Source organism: Carassius auratus, unplaced genomic scaffold (assembly GCF_003368295.1).
Source record: "Carassius auratus strain Wakin unplaced genomic scaffold, ASM336829v1 scaf_tig00027763, whole genome shotgun sequence".
In the NCBI taxonomy this organism is placed as follows: Eukaryota; Metazoa; Chordata; class Actinopteri; order Cypriniformes; family Cyprinidae; genus Carassius; species Carassius auratus.
The window spans coordinates 85876-104963 of record NW_020525621.1 but is presented as its reverse complement, the minus strand read 5'-3'; the positions used below and the strand labels follow the sequence as shown (position 1 = coordinate 104963).

The following is a 19088-nucleotide window of genomic DNA, read 5'->3' as shown; positions in this document are numbered from 1 at the left end:
ATATGGTATCATTAGTATTATGGTATTGTTAAATTGTTTTTACCACTGCAGCTGAACAGTTAAAAGATTTCTAATATTCCAGTGATTGCTGTGGTGTTGAGTGCAGCTGCTGGTGAAATGTACTCACTTCAGTATCTTCAGCTCACACACAGGGTTCTTCAGTCCCTCACAGATCTCTTTGACTCCTGAATCCAGCAGATGACTGTTGTTCAGGTTCATCTCTTTCAGGATGGTTTTGGAGGAGAGAACAGTAGCTAGAACTGAACAGCTTTTCTCTGTCAGCTCACAGTTATTCAGCCTGAACACAAAAACAGCATTTCAGTCATGACAGCTTTCCTCAAGTATATTTATTACAGTTATATTGCATCCTGTTAGTGTTGGGGTTGAAGGAGGGAGTTTGATTGTGAGCAGTTATGTGATGGAAGAGATGCTGAAAGAATATAATTAAATGGAGTGTTGTGATAAGTGTCAAGACTGGATTGGTGCGAGCTTGACTATTACACCATGCTTGATTATTATTATTCAGCACATATTCAACACACATCAGATCAAAAACTCTTCATATCTGATCACATGTGACTGACAATCTTTAATAATGAATAAACAAAGAGGTTTCAATGTATACATCATGTTCACTCACATTATTTTCTCCAGTTTGCTGTGAGAGTCCATCAAAAGAGCAGAGAGTTTCTCCCAATCCAGATCTCCTAATTTATCTTCACTCAGATCCAGTTCTTTCAGTAATAATGGACTTTTACCCAGAACTCCAGTGAGATACTCACACGCTTCCTCTGCAGCAGGACTTTTCAAAAACCTGCAGGACGCAGACAAGGATTTCAGATCATTAATATTTTTACATTATTTTTGACACAAATTCTGTTGTGTCTGTTGAATTTCTCTGAACTGCGGTTAAAAGAGGTGCTATTATACTTTTTTCACATGTTCAACTTTAGTTAGACTGTAATGTTGTTTTTTTTAGCATAAAAAATACCTGCAAAGTTACAAAGCTCAAAGTGCCCTTCAAAAGGAGATATTCAACAGAAATCACTTTACAAAAGCTACAATGAACGACTCGTTTTGAGGTTTCACGTTCATTCATTATTCTATTTCGGAATGTAAGATGACATTTTAAAAAGTGCACTGAAACGCCCCTTTCATCCCTTCTGTACTGCACCGACAAGCGGCAACTGCAAGCTCAGTTCTTCTTCAACTAGAGAGAAGCGGCAGACAGAGTTTATTAAATCCTGCGGATTCTTTGCTAGAGGTGCTTACAAGACACACACACACACACATATATATATATATACATACAAATTAATTTATTCAATGACATTTGAATTTTACTGTAGGCCTATATGATCTACAACGACATGAAATATGCTGATTTTTAGCCGAACAATTTTATTTTATGCCTATTTAAGAAAAACCTCACAGGTAGCCTAACATGTTTTCAATTGCTATTACAAACAACAGCAACTGAAGCTTTATCTTGTAGAGTGTAGTCTGCTTTACTTCTCTGATCGGCAGATACTGATCCACACTCATCCCAAGAACAGATGAAAGAGCTTCAGCTATGTTAGTTTGGTCGTAAGACACCCTAAATAACATTAAAACCTAACAAAACTCAACAGGATGTGCTTTCTGCCACCTCAGTCTACATAAACTTCTTTCTGAAATGTCAGAAAAGAACCAGGCTCATGCATCAGACGAACCATGTCTAGCTGGACATGTCTACTTTTAAAATAAGCCATTTAAATACAAAAGAAAATAATAATAATTTTATATTTAGGCCTATGTAATACATATGAAACCAACGAGAGGTGCAGTGTTTCCTGATGTCGCACCATTACTATATTCATACTGTTATCTACGGAATTTGTCAATTCAGTTTATGATTCTAAGTAGGCTATAACCTATAATTAAAAAAAATAATGTAGACTAATAATAGGGGAAACTTAACTTATTATAAATTTTATTATAAATGTGGGGTTGGGTTTTTCCCATTATTTTTTTTTCTGAAATGCCTATAATAAATAAGTAGGCTAAAAATTAGTAGTATATTTTATTCCATGTCGTTGTAGATCACAGGCTAAAATAAAATTCAAATGGCATTTTATTGGTTATGAATAAAGTTGTCAAGTCTGCTTTGTCAATAACATGCAGCAGGCTGAAAATATATTTTTTATTATATTATACATTTTATTAATTTATTATTATTATTGTTATTATTATTATCTTATTATTTTTCTTAATCTGCAGGATTAATAAATTGCTGTCTGCCGCTTCTCTCCTGTTGAAGATGAACTGAGCTCGCAGTTGCCGCTTGTCGGTGCAGTACAGAAGGGATGAAAGGGGCATTTCAGCTCCATCCACACATTCAAACAAATATTAAAGCATAATCTCATTTTTTACCCATAAACAAAAATACAAAAAAAATCTAACTACATTTTTGTTTTCAGTTTCTTAAAACGGAAAAAATCAAACAATTTCTCATTTATCTTTTTTTTTTAAAGTAGAAAATCAAATGACCAAAAGATACACGGACCATTCACTGACCTTTTTTTATTTTTTCGTCCAATTTTCTAACACTATTTGATGACAACAATGCATTTGGAAAACAAAATACAGCCATTTCTGCTTTTTTTTCTTTTAAACAAAAAACCAAGCTGTACCCTTTTTTAAATGTAATCTTTTATTCTGAAAGAGAATAATGAATGAACGAAAATGTACACAGATCTTACGGCCTTTCATTCTTTCAGGCAGAATAAGAGTCTTATAAGAGTAATGTCTGAAACCACCACTCACTGTTAATTAGCATAATTAAATAAAAAGCCAGAAATAATTTGTGTTATAGTATTGTGTGAATATTGTTCCACTGATAAATACAGTGAAAATAGTTCTGTCTCCTTTGATAACTGTCTCGTTTGATAAAGGGAAGTAGAAATAAAAATCAATAATAGACTGAATAGTTCCATGATGATTTGTCTGTAACATTTACCTCTCTCGTACTTGTACACCTCTGCATGCAGACACCCAACTGTACAAATTCATTTATAGATTTAAAACCCAGTCCTGAACCTGGAGAACCATGTTCTGCAGAGTTCAGTTACAACACACTTGTTTGGACATTGCTACTGATCCTGAAGACCTTGCTTAGCTTAAACTTTGCAGGACACTGGCCCTCCACAAGCAGGACTGAGAGTACTGAAATAAGCTCTTTACATTCATTGCATGTGATTTATCAACACCTATTACATCTTAAAATATACAGCTTATGAAAACTAAAATTTGCAAAAGGACAAAAATGAAATGCATAAACCAGTGTGAATAAACTATACCTTAAAAGAAATTTGGAGGTAGGTTGAAAAAGCCAGAATGGGAAGTTTTAAATAATTGTACAGCTTGAAGTGCGATGCTTAGTCTTGTACGCTGATATGGCATATGAAACTACACATTACATTAATGTGTTTATTTGTCATTTAAACTGATGTCAACAGAAAAAGAGTAGTCTGGACTTTTTAAACCTGTCATCTCCTCTAGTGGACATTAAGTATTAAGGCCTTCATTGCTCAGGTAACTTAAGTCAAAAGGATTTTTTGAGAAGGTAAGTCTGACCAGTTATACAGCAGACGAGTCTGAAGGTCTGAAACATTGAATTCTAGTCTGTGTCAATTACTCTCATAATAAATAATAATAATGTTTAAATACATGTTAGCTTTCTCAAGCCCAACAAAGAAGACTAAGGGCCTATCTTGCACCCAGCGCAATTGACTTTGTACACCGACGCATGTGTCATTCCTATTTTGCACCCGCGCAAAGCGCGCTTTTCCCTCCACAGAAGCACGTCGCTAAACTAGTGAATGAACTTGCGCTCCCTGGGCGGTTCAGCGCAAAAAAGGAGGCGTGTTCCGGCGCAAACGATCCCTGGTGCTATTTTGTTGTTCCATTAAACAATTGCGCCACTGACCAGAAAAAACCTAGTCTAAAGTCAGTGGCGCGTTGCGCGTTGTTCATTATGCTATTTTAAGGGCGCATGCTTGGCCATAATGTATAGCGTGCACAACGCGCATACACTTTGCTCATGTAATCTACACAGATGCAACAGTTATTTTTGCAAATCATAAATTGTTACACTAAAAAAATATTAACACATGAGATGACGGAAATCATTGTGGTGTGCCACGAAGATGTGAAAAAAATAGGCATAAAACTAGCTCACAAATTATTCAGGCTAATTATTCTCCCATCCCAAGAAAACATCAATCAATTTAGTATGTAATAAACTAATTTTTTAATTTATTTAATAAATTTAACCTTATTAATGTCTCACACATACCGAGTGCCTTTTGAGTTAGAAGACAAGAGTTGTAAATGTTACAGACATGTCATCATAGAACTGTTCAGTATTATTGATTTTGTATTTCCACTTCACTTTTATCAAAGGAGAAAGAACTATTTGCACTGTATTTATCAGTGGGACAACATTCATACAATACAAATTATTTCTGGGTTTTTAATTATGCTAATTAAGTGGTGGTTTCAGACATCACTCTTTTAAGACTCTCATTCTGCCTGAAAGAATGAAAGGCCATGCTGAAGGCGGAGCGATTCGACCAATCAGATGAAAGGAGCATTTCAGCTCCACCCACAAGCGTGAATGAAATACTGAAGCCATAAATCAATTTGTAAACCTCAAACAAAAAATTAGAAATCAAGCCAAAATCTAATTTTCCTTTGTTAAACTAAATGGAAAAATTAATAAATGAGCCATTTTTCTAATTCTTGTAATTGAATTCTAAATAGAAAATTAAATGATCAAAACGTACCCGTCCGTGTGAACGGTTCTAATTTCAATTTTTGGTTTTCAGCGTAGCATTTAAAAATACAATTATCGATAATTTTTAGTTTTTCCGTCATGGTAAAACAACGAGAAAGGAATGGACACAAAAGTACACGGGCCTTAGACTCGTTTCAATCATTCGGGTTCAAATCACGCTCAAATTGATTTGATTTTGACGCAATATTTATACTAAAGCTCGCAGGCGGGTAAGGAGCATGACATTTTCTGACCAGGAGACGAGTGGAGCCAATCACAACACACTCTGGCCCAGCTAACCAATTACAGCGCATTTTGTATTCCAGAAGGTGGGCCTTCATTTGATACAGGAACTATTCGAGTCATTCATGCCATACTGGGGAGAGTGGTGTTGTAATTATGTAAACTATTTGAAAAAGAATGTGTTTTTGAACAACCTTGTATGAGAGCCTGTTCTAGTACACCCCAAAACAAAATCAAGATTTGTAAAAGAGTATAATAGGACCCCTTTAATTCCAGTTCATGTCATTCCTATTCAATAATGGTGCATTTGACCCTACTATATATTTCCATACAGATGACTATTTAAATATTTTACAATGTTTTTTTTTTCACCTGATGGTCTTTAATGAACAGAGTCCATCCTGTAGTAAATCACTGAGCTGCTTCACTCCTGATTCTCCAGGATCATTTCCTGTGAGATCCAGCTCAATCAGGTGTGAAGGGTTTGATCTCAGAGCTGAAGACAGAGCTTTATAACCTTCTTCAGTGATACTGCAGTCTGAAAGTCTACAAAAATAAAAACATGAATTGAAAGTAACAATTTGGTTCAAAACCATCCATTCATCCACTGCACAATCATATTATAAAGCAAAGGTAAATTAATCAATTAGTTATTTTAGTAGCATGAACAAAAACAAACACTTTATCTGTCATAGGTGACTAGTGTGCATTATGTCCTCTTGAAAAAATAATTCTAATCAATGAAGCCGTCTAATCTAAACACTTCTGGATTCTCCACTACATTCATATGCTCAACAGAAATCTGTGTGATTGGTTGAAATGCTACATGCTTTTTAGGAAACACGCATAAAATGTTATCTGATATAACATCAGCAGGTCTAAATTAAATATTTTGCCCCCCTACTGTGAACTTGGTATGCCATTTCTGTGCAAAACCCTCATTAATTTTTAACCCTACTTTGGTTGTATATAATACATCCGTGACCTTGGAAAAAATATAATTGTGAACGAATGTTATGGCTACTTTATTATTGTACAATTGTATAACAATGACTTTTGTGAGGTTAGTGAATGAAAACCACTGTCTACAACAAAAACAATATGGTATCATTAGTATTATGGTATTGTTAAATTGTTTTTACCACTGCAGCTGAACAGTTAAAAGATTTCTAATATTCCAGTGATTGCTGTGGTGTTGAGTGCAGCCTCTGGTGAAATGTACTCACTTCAGTATCTTCAGCTCACACACAGGGTTCTTCAGTCCCTCACAGATCTCTTTGACTCCTGAATCCAGCAGATGACTGTTGTTCAGGTTCATCTCTTTCAGGATGGTTTTGGAGGAGAGAACAGTAGCTAGAACTGAACAGCTTTTCTCTGTCAGCTCACAGTTATTCAGCCTGAACACAAAAACAGCATTTCAGTCATGACAGCTTTCCTCAAGTATATTTATTACAGTTATATTGCATACTGTTAGTGTTGGGGTTGAAGGAGGGAGTTTGATTGTGAGCAGTTATGTGATGGAAGAGATGCTGAAAGAATAAAATTAAATGGAGTGTTGTGATAAGTGTCAAGACTGGATTGGTGCGAGCTTGACTATTACATCATGCTTGATTATTATTATTCAGCACATATTCAACACACATCAGATCAAAAACTCTTCATATCTGATCACATGTGACTGACAATCTTTAATAATGAATAAACAAAGAGGTTTCAATGTATACAGCATGTTCACTCACATTATTTTCTCCAGTTTGCTGTGAGAGTCCATCAAAAGAGCAGAGAGTTTCTCCCAATCCAGATCTCCTAATTTATCTTCACTCAGATCCAGTTCTTTCAGTAATAATGGACTTTTACCCAGAACTCCAGTGAGATACTCACACGCTTCCTCTGCAGCAGGACTTTTCAAAAACCTGCAGGAAGCAGACAAGGATTTCAGATCATTAATATTTTTACATTATTTTTGACACAAATTCTGTTGTGTGTCTGTTGAATTTCTCTGAACTGCAGTTAAAAGAGGTGCTATTATACTTTTTTCACATGTTCAACTTTAGTTAGACTGTAATGTTGTTTTTTTGAGCATAAAAAATACCTGCAAAGTTACAAAGCTCAAAGTGCCCTTTAAAAGGAGATATTCAACAGAAATCACTTTACAAAAGCTACAATGAACGACTCGTTTTGAGGTCTGTGTACTTTTTCGTTCATTCATTATTCTATTTCGGAATGTAAGATGAAATTTAAAAAAGTGCACTGAAACGCCCCTTTCATCCCTTCTGTACTGCACCGACAAGCGGCAACCGCAAGCTCAGTTCTTCTTCAACTAGAGAGAAGCGGCAGACAGAGTTTATAAATCCTGCGGATTCTTTGCTAGAGGTGCTTACAAGACACACACACATACACACACACACATATATATATATATATATATATATATATATATATATACATACAAATTAATTTATTCAATGACATTTGAATTTTACTGTAGGCCTATATGATCTACAACGACATGAAATATGCTGATTTTTAGCCGAACAATTTTATTTTATGCCTATTTAAGAAAAACCTCACAGGTAGCCTAACATGTTTTCAATTGCTATTACAAACAACAGCAACTGAAGCTTTATCTTGTAGAGTGTAGTCTGCTTCACTTCTCCGATCGGCAGATACTGATCCACACTCATCCCAAGAACAGAGGAAAGAGCTTCAGCTATGTTAGTTTGGTCGTAAGACACCCTAAATAACATTAAAACCTTACAAAACTCAACAGGATGTGCTTTCTGCCACCTCAGTCTACATAAACTTCTTTCTGAAATGTCAGAAAAGAACCAGGCTCATGCATCAGACGAACCATGTCTAGCTGGACATGTCTACTTTTAAAATAAGCCATTTAAATACAAAAGAAAATAATAATAATTTTATATTTAGGCCTATGTAATACATATGAAACCAACGAGAGGTGCAGTGTTTCCTGATGTCGCACCATTACTATATTCATACTGTTATCTACGGAATTTGTCAATTCAGTTTATGATTCTAAGTAGGCTATAACCTATAATTAAAAAAAATAATGTAGACTAATAATAGGGGAAACTTAACTTATTATAAATTTTATTATAAATGTGGGGTTGGGTTTTTCCCATTATTTTTTTTTTCTGAAATGCCTATAATAAAATAAGTAGGCTAAAAATTAGTAGTATATTTTATTCCATGTCGTTGTAGATCACAGGCTAAAATAAAATTCAAATGGCATTTTATTGGTTATGAATAAAGTTGTCAAGTCTGCTTTGTCAATAACATGCAGCAGGCTGAAAATATATTTTTTATTATATTATAAATTTTATTAATTTATTATTATTATTGTTATTATTATTATCTTATTATTTTTCTTAATCTGCAGGATTAATAAATTGCTGTCTGCCGCTTCTCTCCTGTTGAAGATGAACTGAGCTCGCAGTTGCCGCTTGTCGGTGCAGTACAGAAGGGATGAAAGGGGCATTTCAGCTCCATCCACACATTCAAACAAATATTAAAGCATAATCTCATTTTTTACCCATAAACAAAAATACAAAAAAAATCCAACTACATTTTTGTTTTCAGTTTCTTAAAACGGAAAAAATCAAACAATTTCTCATTTATCTTTTTTTTTTAAAGTAGAAAATCAAATGACCAAAAGATACACGGACCATTCACTGACCTTTTTTTATTTTTTCGTCCAATTTTCTAACACTATTTGATGACAACAATGCATTTGGAAAACAAAATACAGCCATTTCTGCTTTTTTTCTTTTAAACAAAAAACCAAGCTGTACCCTTTTTTAAATGTAATCTTTTATTCTGAAAGAGAATAATGAATGAACGAAAATGTACACAGATCTTACGGCCTTTCATTCTTTCAGGCAGAATAAGAGTCTTATAAGAGTAATGTCTGAAACCACCACTCACTGTTAATTAGCATAATTAAATAAAAGCCAGAAATAATTTGTATTATAGTATTGTGTGAATATTGTTCCACTGATAAATACAGTGAAAATAGTTCTGTCTCCTTTGATAACTGTCTCGTTTGATAAAGGGAAGTAGAAATAAAAATCAATAATAGACTGAATAGTTCCATGATGATTTGTCTGTAACATTTACCCCTCTCGTACTTGTACACCTCTGCATGCAGACACCCAACTGTACAAATTCATTTATAGATTTAAAACCCAGTCCTGAACCTGGAGAACCATGTTCTGCAGAGTTCAGTTACAACACACTTGTTTGGACATTGCTACTGATCCTGAAGACCTTGCTTAGCTTAAACTTTGCAGGACACTGGCCCTCCACAAGCAGGACTGAGAGTACTGAAATAAGCTCTTTACATTCATTGCATGTGATTTATCAACACCTATTACATCTTAAAATATACAGCTTATGAAAACTAAAATTTGCAAAAGGACAAAAATGAAATGCATAAACCAGTGTGAATAAACTATACCTTAAAAGAAATTTGGAGGTAGGTTGAAAAAGCCAGAATGGGAAGTTTTAAATAATTGTACAGCTTGAAGTGCGATGCTTAGTCTTGTACGCTGATATGGCATATGAAACTACACATTACATTAATGTGTTTATTTGTCATTTAAACTGATGTCAACAGAAAAAGAGTAGTCTGGACTTTTTAAACCTGTCGTCTCCTCTAGTGGACATTAAGTATTAAGGCCTTCATTGCTCAGGTAACTTAAGTCAAAAGGATTTTTTGAGAAGGTAAGTCTGACCAGTTATACAGCAGACGAGTCTGAAGGTCTGAAACATTGAAGTTCTAGTCTGTGTCAATTACTCTCATAATAAATAATAATAATGTTTAAATACATGTTAGCTTTCTCAAGCCCAACAAAGAAGACTAAGAATAGAAACATCAATCAATTTAGTATGTAATAAACTAATTTTTTTAATTTATTTAATAAATTTAACCTTATTAATGTCTCACACATACCGAGTGCCTTTTGAGTTAGAAGACAAGAGTTGTAAATGTTACAGACATGTCATCATAGAACTGTTCAGTATTATTGATTTTGTATTTCCACTTCACTTTTATCAAAGGAGAAAGAACTATTTGCACTGTATTTATCAGTGGGACAACATTCATACAATACAAATTATTTCTGGGTTTTTAATTATGCTAATTAAGTGGTGGTTTCAGACATCACTCTTTTAAGACTCTCATTCTGCCTGAAAGAATGAAAGGCCATGCTGAAGGCGGAGCGATTCGACCAATCAGATGAAAGGAGCATTTCAGCTCAACCCACAAGCGTGAATGAAATACTGAAGCCATAAATCAATTTGTAAACCTCAAACAAAAAATTAGAAATCAAGCCAAAATCTAATTTTCCTTTGTTAAACTAAATGGAAAAATTAATAAATGAGCCATTTTTCTAATTCTTGTAATTGAATTCTAAATAGAAAATTAAATGATCAAAACGTACCCGTCCGTGTGAACGGTTCTAATTTCAATTTTGGTTTTCAGCGTAGCATTTAAAAATACAATTATCGATAATTTTTAGTTTTTCCGTCATGGTAAAACAACGAGAAAGGAATGGACACAAAAGTACACGGGCCTTAGACTCGTTTCAATCATTCGGGTTCAAATCACGCTCAAATTGATTTGATTTTGACGCAATATTTATACTAAAGCTCGCAGGCGGGTAAGGAGCATGACATTTTCTGACCAGGAGACGAGTGGAGCCAATCACAACACACTCTGGCCCAGCTAACCAATTACAGCGCATTTTGTATTCCAGAAGGTGGGCCTTCATTTGATACAGGAACTATTCGAGTCATTCATGCCATACTGGGGAGAGTGGTGTTGTAATTATGTAAACTATTTGAAAAAGAATGTGTTTTTGAACAACCTTGTATGAGAGCCTGTTCTAGTACACCCCCAAAACAAAATCAAGATTTGTAAAAGAGTATAATAGGACCCCTTTAATTCCAGTTCATGTCATTCCTATTCAATAATGGTGCATTTGACCCTACTATATATTTCCATACAGATGACTATTTAAATATTTTACAATGTTTTTTTTTTCACCTGATGGTCTTTAATGAACAGAGTCCATCCTGTAGTAAATCACTGAGCTGCTTCACTCCTGATTCTCCAGGATCATTTCCTGTGAGATCCAGCTCAATCAGGTGTGAAGGGTTTGATCTCAGAGCTGAAGACAGAGCTTTATAACCTTCTTCAGTGATACTGCAGTCTGAAAGTCTACAAAAATAAAAACATGAATTGAAAGTAACAATTTGGTTCAAAACCATCCATTCATCCACTGCACAATCATATTATAAAGCAAAGGTAAATTAATCAATTAGTTATTTTAGTAGCATGAACAAAAACAAACACTTTATCTGTCATAGGTGACTAGTGTGCATTATGTCCTCTTGAAAAAATAATTCTAATCAATGAAGCCGTCTAATCTAAACACTTCTGGATTCTCCACTACATTCATATGCTCAACAGAAATCTGTGTGATTGGTTGAAATGCTACATGCTTTTTAGGAAACACGCATAAAATGTTATCTGATATAACATCAGCAGGTCTAAATTAAATATTTTGCCCCCCTACTGTGAACTTGGTATGCCATTTCTGTGCAAAACCCTCATTAATTTTTAACCCTACTTTGGTTGTATATAATACATCCGTGACCTTGGAAAAAATATAATTGTGAACGAATGTTATGGCTACTTTATTATTGTACAATTGTATAACAATGACTTTTGTGAGGTTAGTGAATGAAAACCACTGTCTACAACAAAAACAATATGGTATCATTAGTATTATGGTATTGTTAAATTGTTTTTACCACTGCAGCTGAACAGTTAAAAGATTTCTAATATTCCAGTGATTGCTGTGGTGTTGAGTGCAGCCTCTGGTGAAATGTACTCACTTCAGTATCTTCAGCTCACACACAGGGTTCTTCAGTCCCTCACAGATCTCTTTGACTCCTGAATCCAGCAGATGACTGTTGTTCAGGTTCATCTCTTTCAGGATGGTTTTGGAGGAGAGAACAGTAGCTAGAACTGAACAGCTTTTCTCTGTCAGCTCACAGTTATTCAGCCTGAACACAAAAACAGCATTTCAGTCATGACAGCTTTCCTCAAGTATATTTATTACAGTTATATTGCATACTGTTAGTGTTGGGGTTGAAGGAGGGAGTTTGATTGTGAGCAGTTATGTGATGGAAGAGATGCTGAAAGAATAAAATTAAATGGAGTGTTGTGATAAGTGTCAAGACTGGATTGGTGCGAGCTTGACTATTACATCATGCTTGATTATTATTATTCAGCACATATTCAACACACATCAGATCAAAAACTCTTCATATCTGATCACATGTGACTGACAATCTTTAATAATGAATAAACAAAGAGGTTTCAATGTATACAGCATGTTCACTCACATTATTTTCTCCAGTTTGCTGTGAGAGTCCATCAAAAGAGCAGAGAGTTTCTCCCAATCCAGATCTCCTAATTTATCTTCACTCAGATCCAGTTCTTTCAGTAATAATGGACTTTTACCCAGAACTCCAGTGAGATACTCACACGCTTCCTCTGCAGCAGGACTTTTCAAAAACCTGCAGGAAGCAGACAAGGATTTCAGATCATTAATATTTTTACATTATTTTTGACACAAATTCTGTTGTGTGTCTGTTGAATTTCTCTGAACTGCAGTTAAAAGAGGTGCTATTATACTTTTTTCACATGTTCAACTTTAGTTAGACTGTAATGTTGTTTTTTTGAGCATAAAAAATACCTGCAAAGTTACAAAGCTCAAAGTGCCCTTTAAAAGGAGATATTCAACAGAAATCACTTTACAAAAGCTACAATGAACGACTCGTTTTGAGGTCTGTGTACTTTTTCGTTCATTCATTATTCTATTTCGGAATGTAAGATGAAATTTAAAAAAGTGCACTGAAACGCCCCTTTCATCCCTTCTGTACTGCACCGACAAGCGGCAACCGCAAGCTCAGTTCTTCTTCAACTAGAGAGAAGCGGCAGACAGAGTTTATAAATCCTGCGGATTCTTTGCTAGAGGTGCTTACAAGACACACACACATACACACACACACATATATATATATATATATATATATATATATACATACAAATTAATTTATTCAATGACATTTGAATTTTACTGTAGGCCTATATGATCTACAACGACATGAAATATGCTGATTTTTAGCCGAACAATTTTATTTTATGCCTATTTAAGAAAAACCTCACAGGTAGCCTAACATGTTTTCAATTGCTATTACAAACAACAGCAACTGAAGCTTTATCTTGTAGAGTGTAGTCTGCTTCACTTCTCCGATCGGCAGATACTGATCCACACTCATCCCAAGAACAGAGGAAAGAGCTTCAGCTATGTTAGTTTGGTCGTAAGACACCCTAAATAACATTAAAACCTTACAAAACTCAACAGGATGTGCTTTCTGCCACCTCAGTCTACATAAACTTCTTTCTGAAATGTCAGAAAAGAACCAGGCTCATGCATCAGACGAACCATGTCTAGCTGGACATGTCTACTTTTAAAATAAGCCATTTAAATACAAAAGAAAATAATAATAATTTTATATTTAGGCCTATGTAATACATATGAAACCAACGAGAGGTGCAGTGTTTCCTGATGTCGCACCATTACTATATTCATACTGTTATCTACGGAATTTGTCAATTCAGTTTATGATTCTAAGTAGGCTATAACCTATAATTAAAAAAAATAATGTAGACTAATAATAGGGGAAACTTAACTTATTATAAATTTTATTATAAATGTGGGGTTGGGTTTTTCCCATTATTTTTTTTTTCTGAAATGCCTATAATAAAATAAGTAGGCTAAAAATTAGTAGTATATTTTATTCCATGTCGTTGTAGATCACAGGCTAAAATAAAATTCAAATGGCATTTTATTGGTTATGAATAAAGTTGTCAAGTCTGCTTTGTCAATAACATGCAGCAGGCTGAAAATATATTTTTTATTATATTATAAATTTTATTAATTTATTATTATTATTGTTATTATTATTATCTTATTATTTTTCTTAATCTGCAGGATTAATAAATTGCTGTCTGCCGCTTCTCTCCTGTTGAAGATGAACTGAGCTCGCAGTTGCCGCTTGTCGGTGCAGTACAGAAGGGATGAAAGGGGCATTTCAGCTCCATCCACACATTCAAACAAATATTAAAGCATAATCTCATTTTTTACCCATAAACAAAAATACAAAAAAAATCCAACTACATTTTTGTTTTCAGTTTCTTAAAACGGAAAAAATCAAACAATTTCTCATTTATCTTTTTTTTTTAAAGTAGAAAATCAAATGACCAAAAGATACACGGACCATTCACTGACCTTTTTTTATTTTTTCGTCCAATTTTCTAACACTATTTGATGACAACAATGCATTTGGAAAACAAAATACAGCCATTTCTGCTTTTTTTCTTTTAAACAAAAAACCAAGCTGTACCCTTTTTTAAATGTAATCTTTTATTCTGAAAGAGAATAATGAATGAACGAAAATGTACACAGATCTTACGGCCTTTCATTCTTTCAGGCAGAATAAGAGTCTTATAAGAGTAATGTCTGAAACCACCACTCACTGTTAATTAGCATAATTAAATAAAAAGCCAGAAATAATTTGTATTATAGTATTGTGTGAATATTGTTCCACTGATAAATACAGTGAAAATAGTTCTGTCTCCTTTGATAACTGTCTCGTTTGATAAAGGGAAGTAGAAATAAAAATCAATAATAGACTGAATAGTTCCATGATGATTTGTCTGTAACATTTACCCCTCTCGTACTTGTACACCTCTGCATGCAGACACCCAACTGTACAAATTCATTTATAGATTTAAAACCCAGTCCTGAACCTGGAGAACCATGTTCTGCAGAGTTCAGTTACAACACACTTGTTTGGACATTGCTACTGATCCTGAAGACCTTGCTTAGCTTAAACTTTGCAGGACACTGGCCCTCCACAAGCAGGACTGAGAGTACTGAAATAAGCTCTTTACATTCATTGCATGTGATTTATCAACACCTATTACATCTTAAAATATACAGCTTATGAAAACTAAAATTTGCAAAAGGACAAAAATGAAATGCATAAACCAGTGTGAATAAACTATACCTTAAAAGAAATTTGGAGGTAGGTTGAAAAAGCCAGAATGGGAAGTTTTAAATAATTGTACAGCTTGAAGTGCGATGCTTAGTCTTGTACGCTGATATGGCATATGAAACTACACATTACATTAATGTGTTTATTTGTCATTTAAACTGATGTCAACAGAAAAAGAGTAGTCTGGACTTTTTAAACCTGTCGTCTCCTCTAGTGGACATTAAGTATTAAGGCCTTCATTGCTCAGGTAACTTAAGTCAAAAGGATTTTTTGAGAAGGTAAGTCTGACCAGTTATACAGCAGACGAGTCTGAAGGTCTGAAACATTGAAGTTCTAGTCTGTGTCAATTACTCTCATAATAAATAATAATAATGTTTAAATACATGTTAGCTTTCTCAAGCCCAACAAAGAAGACTAAGAATAGAAACATCAATCAATTTAGTATGTAATAAACTAATTTTTTTAATTTATTTAATAAATTTAACCTTATTAATGTCTCACACATACCGAGTGCCTTTTGAGTTAGAAGACAAGAGTTGTAAATGTTACAGACATGTCATCATAGAACTGTTCAGTATTATTGATTTTGTATTTCCACTTCACTTTTATCAAAGGAGAAAGAACTATTTGCACTGTATTTATCAGTGGGACAACATTCATACAATACAAATTATTTCTGGGTTTTTAATTATGCTAATTAAGTGGTGGTTTCAGACATCACTCTTTTAAGACTCTCATTCTGCCTGAAAGAATGAAAGGCCATGCTGAAGGCGGAGCGATTCGACCAATCAGATGAAAGGAGCATTTCAGCTCAACCCACAAGCGTGAATGAAATACTGAAGCCATAAATCAATTTGTAAACCTCAAACAAAAAATTAGAAATCAAGCCAAAATCTAATTTTCCTTTGTTAAACTAAATGGAAAAATTAATAAATGAGCCATTTTTCTAATTCTTGTAATTGAATTCTAAATAGAAAATTAAATGATCAAAACGTACCCGTCCGTGTGAACGGTTCTAATTTCAATTTTGGTTTTCAGCGTAGCATTTAAAAATACAATTATCGATAATTTTTAGTTTTTCCGTCATGGTAAAACAACGAGAAAGGAATGGACACAAAAGTACACGGGCCTTAGACTCGTTTCAATCATTCGGGTTCAAATCACGCTCAAATTGATTTGATTTTGACGCAATATTTATACTAAAGCTCGCAGGCGGGTAAGGAGCATGACATTTTCTGACCAGGAGACGAGTGGAGCCAATCACAACACACTCTGGCCCAGCTAACCAATTACAGCGCATTTTGTATTCCAGAAGGTGGGCCTTCATTTGATACAGGAACTATTCGAGTCATTCATGCCATACTGGGGAGAGTGGTGTTGTAATTATGTAAACTATTTGAAAAAGAATGTGTTTTTGAACAACCTTGTATGAGAGCCTGTTCTAGTACACCCCCAAAACAAAATCAAGATTTGTAAAAGAGTATAATAGGACCCCTTTAATTCCAGTTCATGTCATTCCTATTCAATAATGGTGCATTTGACCCTACTATATATTTCCATACAGATGACTATTTAAATATTTTACAATGTTTTTTTTTTCACCTGATGGTCTTTAATGAACAGAGTCCATCCTGTAGTAAATCACTGAGCTGCTTCACTCCTGATTCTCCAGGATCATTTCCTGTGAGATCCAGCTCAATCAGGTGTGAAGGGTTTGATCTCAGAGCTGAAGACAGAGCTTTATAACCTTCTTCAGTGATACTGCAGTCTGAAAGTCTACAAAAATAAAAACATGAATTGAAAGTAACAATTTGGTTCAAAACCATCCATTCATCCACTGCACAATCATATTATAAAGCAAAGGTAAATTAATCAATTAGTTATTTTAGTAGCATGAACAAAAACAAACACTTTATCTGTCATAGGTGACTAGTGTGCATTATGTCCTCTTGAAAAAATAATTCTAATCAATGAAGCCGTCTAATCTAAACACTTCTGGATTCTCCACTACATTCATATGCTCAACAGAAATCTGTGTGATTGGTTGAAATGCTACATGCTTTTTAGGAAACACGCATAAAATGTTATCTGATATAACATCAGCAGGTCTAAATTAAATATTTTGCCCCCCTACTGTGAACTTGGTATGCCATTTCTGTGCAAAACCCTCATTAATTTTTAACCCTACTTTGGTTGTATATAATACATCCGTGACCTTGGAAAAAATATAATTGTGAACGAATGTTATGGCTACTTTATTATTGTACAATTGTATAACAATGACTTTTGTGAGGTTAGTGAATGAAAACCACTGTCTACAACAAAAACAATATGGTATCATTAGTATTATGGTATTGTTTAAATGTTTTTACCACTGCAGCTGAACAGTTAAAAGATTTCTAATATTCCAGTGATTGCTGTGGTGTTGAGTGCAGCCTCTGGTGAAATGTACTCACTTCAGTATCTTCAGCTCACACACAGGGTTCTTCAGTCCCTCACAGATCTCTTTGACTCCTGAATCCAGCAGATGACTGTTGTTCAGGTTCATCTCTTTCAGGAGAGAACATGGTTTTGGAGGAGAGAACAGTCTGAACTGCAGCTTTTCAGCCTCTGAACACAAAAACAGCATTTCAGTCATCACAGTTATTTATGAACATAAAAACAGCACAGTCATGACAGTGTTTCCTCAAGTATATTTATTACAGTTATATTGCATACTGTTATTGATGGGAGATGCTGAAAGTTTGATGAAGAGTTAAGAATAAAATTAAAGAGATGTGATAAGAATAAAATTAAATGCTTGGATTTTATTAGTGTCAAGACTGGATTGGTGCGAGCTTGACTATTACATCATGCTTGATTATTATTATTCAGCACATATTCAACACACATCAGATCAAAAACTCTTCATATCTGATCACATGTGACTGACAATCTTTAATAATGAATAAACAAAGAGGTTTCAATGTATACAGCATGTTCACTCACATTATTTTCTCCAGTTTGCTGTGAGAGTCCATCAAAAGAGCAGAGAGTTTCTCCCAATCCAGATCTCCTAATTTATCTTCACTCAGATCCAGTTCTTTCAGTAATAATGGACTTTTACCCAGAATTGTTATTATTATTATCTTATTATTTTTCTTAATCTGCAGGATTAATAAATTGCTGTCTGCCGCTTCTCTCCTGTTGAAGATGAACTGAGCTCGCAGTTGCCGCTTGTCGGTGCAGTACAGAAGGGATGAAAGGGGCATTTCAGCTCCATCCACACATTCAAACAAATATTAAAGCATAATCTCATTTTTTACCCATAACAAAAATACAAAAAAATCCAATCTACATTTTTGTTTTCAGGTTTCTTAAAACGAAAAAAATTCCAAACAATTTCTAATTTATCTTTTTTTTTTTAAAGTGGAAAATCAAATGACCAAAAGACACGGACCATTCACTGACCTTTTTTTATTTTTTCGCCAATTTTCTAACACTATTTGATGACAACAATGCATTTGGAAAACAAAATACAGCCATTTTCTGCTTTTTTTCTTTTAAACAAAAAAACCAAGCTGTACCCTTTTTTAAATGTAATCTTTTATTCTGAAAGAGGAATAATGACATGAACGAAAATGTTACACAGATCTTACGGCCTTTCATTCTTTCAGGCAGAATAAGAGTCTTATAAGAGTAAGTCTGAAACCACCACTCACTGTTAATTAGCATAATTAAATTAAAATCCAGAAATAATTTGTATTATAGTATTGTGTGAATATTGTTCCACTGATAAATACAGTTGAAAATAGTTCTGTCTCCTTTGATAACTGTCTCGTTTGATAAAGGGAAGTAGAAATAAAAATCAATAATAGACTGAATAGTTCCATGA

General features: G+C 34.2%; 1 protein-coding gene across 1 annotated transcript; it reads right to left on the bottom strand.

Annotated features, from left to right (window-relative positions):
* Positions 1 to 123: 123 nt before the first annotated feature.
* On the bottom strand, positions 124 to 18465 carry LOC113079356 (ribonuclease inhibitor-like). The gene is made up of 10 exons (XM_026251606.1): positions 18381 to 18465; positions 17671 to 17824; positions 13320 to 13484; positions 12494 to 12667; positions 11981 to 12151; positions 7631 to 7795; positions 6799 to 6972; positions 6286 to 6456; positions 641 to 814; positions 124 to 298 (listed from the first exon to the last, which is right to left on the bottom strand). Exons 1-10 carry the CDS (start codon positions 18463 to 18465, stop codon positions 124 to 126), a joined length of 1608 nt encoding a protein of 535 aa, XP_026107391.1.
* Between the last annotated feature and the right edge of the window lie 623 nt (positions 18466 to 19088).

Excerpts from the sequence above, each read along its gene's own strand:
- LOC113079356 (XM_026251606.1), bottom strand. The coding sequence starts at position 18,465 with ATGCCCCTTTCATCCCTTCTGTACTGCACCGACAAGCGGCAACTGCGA. Across the intron at positions 17,825-18,380 it reads CAGGAGAGAAGCGGCAGACA|AGGCTGAAAAGCTGCAGTTC; the intron begins GCAATTTATTAA and ends TTTTGTGTTCAG. Across the intron at positions 6,973-7,630 it reads GAAAACATGTTAGGCTACCT|GTTTTTGAAAAGTCCTGCTG; the intron begins GTGAGGTTTTTC and ends TGCTTCCTGCAG.